General features: G+C 34.2%; 1 protein-coding gene across 1 annotated transcript; it reads left to right on the forward strand.

Annotated features, from left to right (window-relative positions):
• Nucleotides 1–339: 339 nt before the first annotated feature.
• On the forward strand, nt 340–7,284 carry LOC137813856 (Protein kinase family protein). The gene is made up of 17 exons (XM_068616306.2): nt 340–800; nt 1,533–2,004; nt 2,404–2,529; nt 2,630–2,703; nt 2,819–2,888; nt 2,969–3,024; nt 3,111–3,182; nt 3,295–3,389; nt 3,522–3,588; nt 3,672–3,801; nt 3,896–4,114; nt 4,213–4,343; nt 5,210–5,384; nt 5,490–5,580; nt 6,167–6,324; nt 6,440–6,628; nt 7,120–7,284. The coding sequence occupies exons 2-17, from the start codon at nt 1,591–1,593 to the stop codon at nt 7,177–7,179; spliced, it is 2,127 nt and encodes a 708-aa protein (XP_068472407.1). The 5' UTR covers nt 340–800; nt 1,533–1,590; the 3' UTR covers nt 7,180–7,284.
• Nucleotides 7,285–9,402: the final 2,118 nt, after the last annotated feature.

The raw sequence follows: 9,402 nt of genomic DNA on the forward strand, positions 1-9,402 counted from the left end.
AGGGGCAATTAAGATAAAAAGTTAAAAGAAGAAACAGATTAATTAACTGAGTAAAGTTCAGAATTAAATAAAACCCCACATAATAATGTAATTATTGTAATACCGTTTTCTGTAGGTATACATGTGAAGTGAATCGCCCAATTATCAGTCTTTTTATCTGCAGTACGATGAAAAGTCAAACAAAATAATTTAAAAATAAAAAAATAAGCATTACAATTTACATGAAGCGAATATATTTGATATTTTAAGAAAGAAAAAAAGAAAGAAAGGGATAATTGAAAATAGAAAAAATAAAAAAAAATGTTGTAATATGGTTTTGGTGCGAAGGAGGGCACACTTGCATTGCATGGTGTATAAATAAAACACAAAAGAAACAGTTTTTCTTACACAAACCCACACGTACACAACCAACAACAATAAACTCACCATTACCGCATTCTCTCTTTCAAAAGAAATAAAAAGAAAAAGAAAAGAGAAGCAGAGATAACAAAAACCGAAAGAGGGTAACCCATATCTTCATCCACCTAATATACTCTCACGAACCGTTCTTTCATCTTCTTCTTCTTCTTCTTCCTCCTTTTGAACCCTAAATTTCTCCATCACGATGCTTTCGCCTTAGTTTCCTTCCGCTCACTCTTTCAAAGCCTCCTCCACCTTTTCCTCTTCCACCATTACGCATTTTCCGTCCTTTCCTCACTCCTTCCTTCACGATCTTCACTTCGATCGCCCTCGCTTTTCGCCCCTACGCGAATCGCTCCCCGATCCTTCCATTTTCGCAGCTCGCCGGATCGATCTGTCTGGTTTGTTTGCTTTTCTTTTTCTCAGGAGTTTTGAATATCTATGGTTTTTTTTTAATATGTGGACTTTTTTTCTGTGAATCGGTTTGAGATAGATGTTGCCGGTGACTGTGTGCGGTGACGGTTGTGGTATTTTTTTTTTTATTTTTTTGTGTTTTTTTTTTAAATATTTATGATTTTTTGAATGATCGGATTGAAGATTTGCTGGTTTTGCTCCTTGAGTGTTCAATCTGGTTTGCACTTTTTTGTTTTTAGTGGTGGCGGCGTTTCGGATGAAGCAATCTGGGGAGTTTGTTGGAATTTGTGTAATCTGTTTGGGTTATGGAGATTAGGATAAGAACTTGTGTGTTTTATGTTTTTTATTCTTTTGTGTTCTTGGTTTTCTGTGAAATAGTTTAAGATATTGACTGACAATGATGATATAAGAAGTGAACGTTGAATTTGGAATGCATAAAGTGACGGGTTTCTTTTTATGCTTTTAGGGACATTCTTTTGGTTGTGGAGTATATTTTGCTGAAAATGGAATCTTTTTTTTCTTGGTATCTACTGCTTTTTCAGTACGCTACTTTCTTTATGTTGTTATCTGATTGCTGACTGAGGCTGGTTCCTTAGATATTTTCTCGTCTTTAAAATTTTTCAGTTGATCATGAGGAGGTTATGTTCTTGTTGCTGAAAACGTTTCCCAGTGAATGCTTTCAACTCATTTGTCTGTTTGCTTTGATTTTGTCATTGCAGATAATTCTGCCATTCTTTGGGAGCTACTCAAGTGGGCTATGATTTGAATGGGGAGAGGATGCCAGAGTTGAGAAGTGGAGCTAGAAGGTCGAAACGGCTTGGAGATCTTCAGCCTGGTCCACTACCTATTGATCAAGGAGAGAATTGGGCACAACCTGCTCAGAATCGAACTAGGAGGAGAGTTGGAGGTGGAAGAGGAAGAGGTGGTAATGCCACAGCTGTAGGCAAAGGGCCTTCACCAGCTGTACCCACAAGGCGAACTGCAGCTGGTAGAGGCCGCGGAGCAAGATTGATTGATCTGGACCCTGAACCTTGTGAAGTGTTACCAGAACCTGTTGCTTTAGGGGCTCCAGAACCAGTTTACAATCACGTAGAGGTAGTGGCCAATAATAACATTGCGATGGAGGGTGGAAGTGCAGATAAGGTGGCTGTAGCTGAGGAAGAACCCAGCACAACTCCTGTCCCGGAAAGGGTATACCCGAGTTGCATGTTACTTCTCTTAGATTGCATTATTTCCTTTTCCAATTATTATTTTGTTTTAATGACGAGATGGTGCTATTTTCAGTAAGAATAATTACAACTGCTATCATCTTTACTTTTAACTAGTATGCTGGGGCTGGATATAATGGTTATATTACAATATTTATTGCATTTCTTGTCTTTTTTGTGTGTCTGTTGATGTGTTGAATTAATGTTAATTTCGGCCGTTCAGGAAAAAAATTGAGTTTGTAATAGATATTTTCTTTTAGTGTAATGTTTATTATGTTTCCCACTTATTCCAGACTGCATTGTAATTATTCTTTTTAGTTAATAAAGATTTGGCAGTACCCTGTTACCTTATTTGAGGTGAATACTTTCTCATTGATTGCAGGTACAAGTTGGTAGCTCTCCTGTATATGAGATAGAAAGGAAATTGGGTAAGGGTGGTTTTGGTCAAGTTTATGTTGGTCGAAGGTTAAGTGGTGGCTCTGATCGAACAGGTCCTGACGCAGTTGAGGTATTACTCGGGATTTCAATCTCTTTAAGGATCAATGAAGTTAGTGAGCATATGCTGAATGCGACATTGTTTTTTTTCTATATTTTAACCTTCTTTACAGGTTGCACTTAAGTTTGAGCACAGAAACAGTAAAGGTTGCAATTATGGGCCTCCTTATGAGTGGCAAGTTTACAGGTGGGTAATCTTTCCTTTATATTTGAACATGATTATGAAGAAAATATATTTTTTAGCTTCATTTGTTCTAATGCTACTATGTAATTCTCACTTTTATATTTTTGACATTGAAAAGTACTTTGAATGGCTGTTATGGAATTCCCTGGGTTCATTACAAGGGCCGTCAAGGAGATTTCTACATTTTGGTGAGATATAGTTTGCAGTTTCCTGTATCAGCACATATTGTTTTGCTCTTTATTCTCTAAAGTAAAACAATTTATTTCAGGTTATGGACATGCTTGGGCCCAGTCTTTGGGATGTATGGAATTCTCTTGGCCAATCGTAAGATTTGGACTCTCCCTTTTAATAGCCAATTTATTTAAACGCTTCTCACATTTTTGCCCATTAACGTTTTTTTTCCTCAACAGAATGTCACCTAGTATGGCTGCGTGCATTGCCGTAGAGGCTATATCAATTCTGGAGAAGCTCCACTTGAAAGGGTAAATGCGTGTGATAGTTTTTTCAGTCCTGTCTATCCTAAGATTCTCATTTATTTTGTCTTTGTCATGACTAATGATTTTTTTTCTAATGGAACTCATTCCATGGAATCAGGTTTGTGCATGGAGATGTGAAACCAGAAAACTTTCTGCTGGGCCAACCCGGATCTGCTGATGATAAGAAACTATATCTTATTGATCTTGGTCTAGGTATATTGTGCTTTCAAACCTGTTGTTGTTTCCTTTGTTTTGGACTATCTGTTTCCCCTCTAGTTTTTAGTTGTTTGGAGTTACTTGATATTTTCATGGCTCATCAATGTCCATACCATGCATTTTCTTCAGCTTCTAGATGGAAGGATGCATCATCTGGTCTACATGTTGATTATGACCAGAGACCTGATATATTCAGGTTTGTAAATGTTATGAGTCTCATGCCTTTGTTTTCATGCTATATTTTGTTTTTACATATTTATAATATGCCTATTTGTGCAGGGGAACGATAAGGTATGCTAGTGTGCATGCACATTTGGGCAGGACTGGAAGTCGAAGGGATGATCTTGAGTCTCTGGCATACACACTAATATTTCTCATAAAAGGGAGATTACCTTGGCAGGGTTATCAGGTGCTGTTCTTAGTATATTGTTTTATGTTGATTCTTGATTCTTAGAGGTTTCGTTTTATATGATATGATTTCTTTCTATTGACCAAATGTACAGGGTGACAACAAAAGCTTTCTTGTTTGTAAGAAAAAGATGGCCACTTCCCCGGAGTTGATGTGTTGCTTCTGTCCTGCTCCATTTAAGCAGTTTCTTGAAGCTGTTACTAATATGAGATTTGATGAGGAGCCAAATTATTCCAAGCTTATATCATTTTTTGAAAGCTTGATTGAGCCATGCACTCCATTGAGACCTATCAGAATAGATGGAGCTTTAAAGGTGGCTGTTTTGATATTTCTTTTTATGGGTTAATATAATATTATCTATTTTTATTGATTGAAGTGTGTTTACGAATGCTAAACCTCTTGTGTAAATAGGTTGGTCAAAAAAGAGGTAGGATGCTTATAAATCTGGAAGAAGATGAACAACCTAAGAAGAAAGTGCGATTGGGGAGTCCTGCTACTCAATGGATATCAGTGTATAATGCACGTCGTCCCATGAAGCAGAGGTAGTTATTACATTATCCTTTGTCTGGCTATTGTTCTTAATAGTGTTTCCTTCATCATGAAACTAGCCATCCTTTTTAACCTAGCTATAGAAGGAAACAATATTTCCTAGTTGGCCTATGGCCTCAGAAGGTGAATGCAAATAAATACAAGAGCACACTGAGGAATCATTTCCATGACAGCACAAAGGTCCAACCTGACTTCTTTTAGGAAAGCTCAATAATCTTGTGTTTAAGAACAAGTCTGAAGGAAATTTTGTAAATTAAAAAAACCTTCAAAAAATTTCACCTGAGTTTCATGATCTCAAGTAAATATGATTCTGTTACTACTACTCTATCCCCAGTATAATTTAGAATTTTAGGAACCTTTAATCCTTCAGATGAAACATATTTTCAAACTACCTGATTTGTTACTACTTACCCCCGGTTGTATTATTTACAATTTTAGGAACCTTAAAATCTTTAAGTAAATCTACTTATATCTTGATTTTGGGTTTATGGATTTTTTCTGTCTATATTGCTTTTATACTTATTGCATGCCACTGCCACAAAAGCAGTAAATATGATTCTGTTACTACTCCCCTATCCCCCAGTACAATTTAGAATTTTAGTAACCTTTAATTCTTTAAATGAATTTACTTATTTTCGAACTACCGGATTTGTTACTGCTTACCCTCAGTTATATTCACCATTTTAGGATTCTTTAATTCTTTAAATAAATCTACTTATTACTTGATTTTGGGTTGATGCTTTTATACTTATTGCATGCCACTGCCATGAAAGCAGTAATTGTTTTTAGATACTAGATAGATTGCCCAGCATATGCATTGTAATATTCATTTCTTAAATAACATTTTCTTTGGTTGTAGATATCACTATAATGTTGCAGACACTAGGCTCCGACAACATGTCGACAAGGGTATTGAGGATGGGTTGTATATAAGCTGTGTGGCCTCTTCAGCAAATTTGTGGGCTCTAATCATGGATGCAGGAACAGGTTTTTCTTCACAAGTTTATGAGTTATCACTGGCCTTCCTGCACAAGGTGTGTTTTTTCTTGATTTATATATTTTAGTTTTTAAATATAAATATGTATTGAGTTAAATAATTGATCTCTTTATGCTGAACTGCTGGTATTTTGTTCTTTTAGGATTGGATAATGGAGCAATGGGAGAAAAATTACTATATCAGTTCAATCGCCGGTGCAGTTAATGGGAGTTCCTTGGTTGTCATGTCAAAAGGTTTATAAAGTTTTATAACTGACTCCTCCTTCATAAACTATCGATTAATTTACCTTGATACCTTGCCATTTTTTATTTTTCGTGGCCAGCTTGGCCTCCATAACCTTTGGCACGCATTTCTGAATTTAAAATATTTTATGTCCGTTTTTACAAGCTTTTATGCATAAGATTTGAAGTTATCGTGTTCTTTGTTTGCATGGTGGTTTCATGCCAATTATTGTCTCGAGTAATATTAACTTGCAAGACTGCATTTTACTGCAATGTGTTATTTTTAATATCAATGCAAACTTCACGTTGTATTGCATTATAGAAAACATTGATTCTCTCCTTGTTCGCATGGTGGTTTTCATGCCACTTGTTCAGTCTTTTTTTAAGCAATATGCAATTGAATTGCTTAGTAATGAAAATGAACTCTTTGTGCATACAACTTAAGTTATAGAAGCTGACAAAAGAAGCTTTTAAATTATTTTACATGAGAGTTGCTTTTCTTTTACCTCGTTTAATTTATGGAATGAAAGAAACACCAACCGTTCTTCAAAATAAATGACTTTCTATTTGTTATCTCGTTTGAATTCTTGCTTTATAGGAACTCCTTACACACAGCAGTCCTACAAAGTCAGCGAATCATTTCCTTTCAAATGGATAAACAAGAAGTGGAAAGAAGGATTCCATGTTACCTCGATGACTACTGCTGGCAGTCGCTGGGGTGTTGTTATGTCCAGGAATTCTGGGTATTCTGATCAGGTATCTAAATCTTTTCACCACTAATTTTCAGTTATCAAAATCCGGTAACCATTCAGTTATGTATGAATTTTTTAAACCCCAATTGTTGAATTTGTTTTTTGTTTGGTGATGCAAGGTTGTGGAGATTGACTTTTTGTATCCAAGTGAAGGAATCCATCGTAGATGGGAGAATGGTTATCGGATTACTTCTATGGCTGCTACTAGTGATCAGGCAGCCTTCATACTGAGCATACCAAAACGCAAATTGCTTGATGAAACTCAGGAGACGCTTCGTACATCTGCTTTTCCTAGTACCCATGTTAAGGTATTTCCAGTTCTATCAATTTTATGTTTGGGATGTTGTGCAGTTTTAGTATGCATGTTGGTCTTTGCGAATCCATTTTTTGGTTGATTATTTGTTAATTTAATTGGACAATCTTAATTGAGAATATGGTTAAATCAGATCCAGCATTGGAAACGAATAAAAAGATCTTAAATTACAGTGATGTGTGAATCCTGTTCTTTTTCGTGATAAAGGTAATACAAATTTTGACAGTGTTCTATGGTGTGACATTGCTGTTATTCCTTTTTGGTTATCTTAAAGTTTTTCGGTCTTTCAATTTTTTAAATTGGAGAATATTAATTTTTTAGGATCTGGAGAGTACTGATAGTCTTTGTTGAGAATGATCTGAACCTAGAGAAGAGCATATCAAAATAAGACAAAAAAATTCCATAGGATTTGTGATGTGTTTCTCCTGTTGATTTCTAGGATTCCCCCCCGGCTAGGTATTAATATATATTTTGATGTTTTTGCAGGAAAAATGGGCCAAGAATCTCTACATTGCCTCTATATGTTATGGGCGAACTGTTTGCTAGCTTCTGTAGTGAACATTTGCTTGTATCCCTGAAAAACGAGGCAAAATTATTATGATGAGAATATTTTCATGATTATTAAGTTGGAATGGGTAGGTTTGCTTTTGACCCCAGAATCCATTCACATAATTCCCTCCCTAAAAAAATTTGGTTATAATTGTATAAAGAAAGAAAAAAAGTTAAGGAGAAAAGTGAGAATTATGGCCATGTTTCATGGTTATGCTTAAACAATTTAAGATTTTGTTTGTAATGGTATAAATTTTTACCAACATCAAACTTAACAGTGAATTCTAAGATAATAATGATTTGTAGATTTGCAGAGTAAGTGTTTGCGATCCTGGACCTAGTGGTGGTCGGTATGCAGACTCTAAACGACATAATAATCGATTGGGGTCACTTAGTGCTCCAAAGCCTTTTTCTTCTTTAGTAGTGTCAGCATGTGCTGTCGTTATGATTTTGTGTTAAACTGTTCCTCATGGACTGTCCCTTTCCAACATCTACGCTCCTCATTTTCTTTTGACCGCGGTACAAGGCCTGGGTTAGGTCCAACCTAACTACGTTTCAACCCCAGTTTCTCTCCTAACTCATTTTATAATAAAATTTATATTAATTTACATCTTTAGTAGGACTTAGAGTGAACTAGTATTAACATGTCTTTGTGGTGGGTATTGTCAAAACCTAATTTTGAGGAGAATTTTTGCATTGATTATGTGTACTACTAATACTTGATTTTTTTAAAAAAATTGGATATAGATATGAGTAAGAACATATTTACATTTGTCTAAATATTCCATTGCCATTCCCCTTTCTGTTTAAAAATACCTTTAGATATTTTGTAACTTAATTTTAAATATATTTGATTATTTTTACTTTTTATAATTATTAGATATTTATTCAATTTATTATTTGATATTTATATAACTATAACTTTTTTCTTAAATCCTTTTATGTGATTTTTATTTTTTATAAAAAATTATTTAATTAATAATTGGAACAATAAGGGAATTGATGCGAGCGTGAATATGAATTTACTCGTTCTCTAATGGGATTGGGATGAGATGAGATAAAAGAAATTATATTTATTAAATTAGGATGTTGATGAATTTGAAAATAGGGATGAAATAGTTAAACCTACATTCACCCGTTCTCATTCCTAATTAGTATAGTAAGCAAATAATAAATTCTTAAAGTATTGTTTACAACTTCTCTTCCTATTTCCTCCTCCTACTATGTGCTTTTCTCCAAAGTTTCATCCTACACTTTGGTACCTTCAATCTTCCTTTCCACCACTTATTTTCTTTATCCTTAGTAAATTCATGATTGGATGCTTAAAAAGCTCCATATACACATAGGTATATATTCATCTATTAGAAGTAAGTGTTCCAATAATAAATTGGATATAGAATGAGAACAACAATAGAATAAAAATCTTCATCAATTATAGGAACAAGTGACATATGGCCAAGTGAATAAAACAAAATAAAAAATTATAAGAACATTTAGGAGTAGAAGAATGATGATGCACAACTTATAAAAGATGTTTTATGTTTCTTCAAAGATAAGTCCTAAGTGTTGAATAATTGATTGACTTCTAAAAATTAAGATAAAACTCTAAGAATATTTCTCTTCACACATTCATATTGTAAAAATACTCTTAACTTTGTATATCTCATAAGCATCTCTACAAGTGCTAGACATAAGACAAGTTATCCTCAAATTCAAATGCAAATTACAAAGAAATGATAAAGGAGAAGAGAAAAGTCCTGAAAAATCAACCAATTGATTTTCTGTTCAACTCAATAAAATTTTTGTTTTAATGTTATTTCTAGAAAATCAACCTGTTATTTTCATGAAACAACTGATTGTTTATACCAAAAGAATATGAAACCAAGTTAATATAGTTTATAAGAATAAAGATAGAGAGAATTACACAAGAGGTTTATACTGGTTCACTTTTAACTAAGAGCTACATCTAGTTCTCAGTTAACCGTTGAAAATTCACTATGTAATCAAATCTAGATTACAAAACACACATCAAGAGTGATGATCTTGAACCCCTCAAGAACACACACCACTTTTTGGCAACACTTTCTGAAACTGTCTTATACAAGAACACACAGATATACAATGGTCAAGGAGAAGAGAATATAATACAACTGGGTATTACAAAGTTTATAGTTTAGAAGTATTTGCAAAGTTTGGAAGTAGAGTGAAAAGTTCTAAAAA

The sequence above is a fragment of the Phaseolus vulgaris genome, chromosome 1 (assembly GCF_051622355.1).
Source record: "Phaseolus vulgaris cultivar YP4 chromosome 1, ASM5162235v1, whole genome shotgun sequence".
Taxonomy (NCBI): Eukaryota; Viridiplantae; Streptophyta; class Magnoliopsida; order Fabales; family Fabaceae; genus Phaseolus; species Phaseolus vulgaris.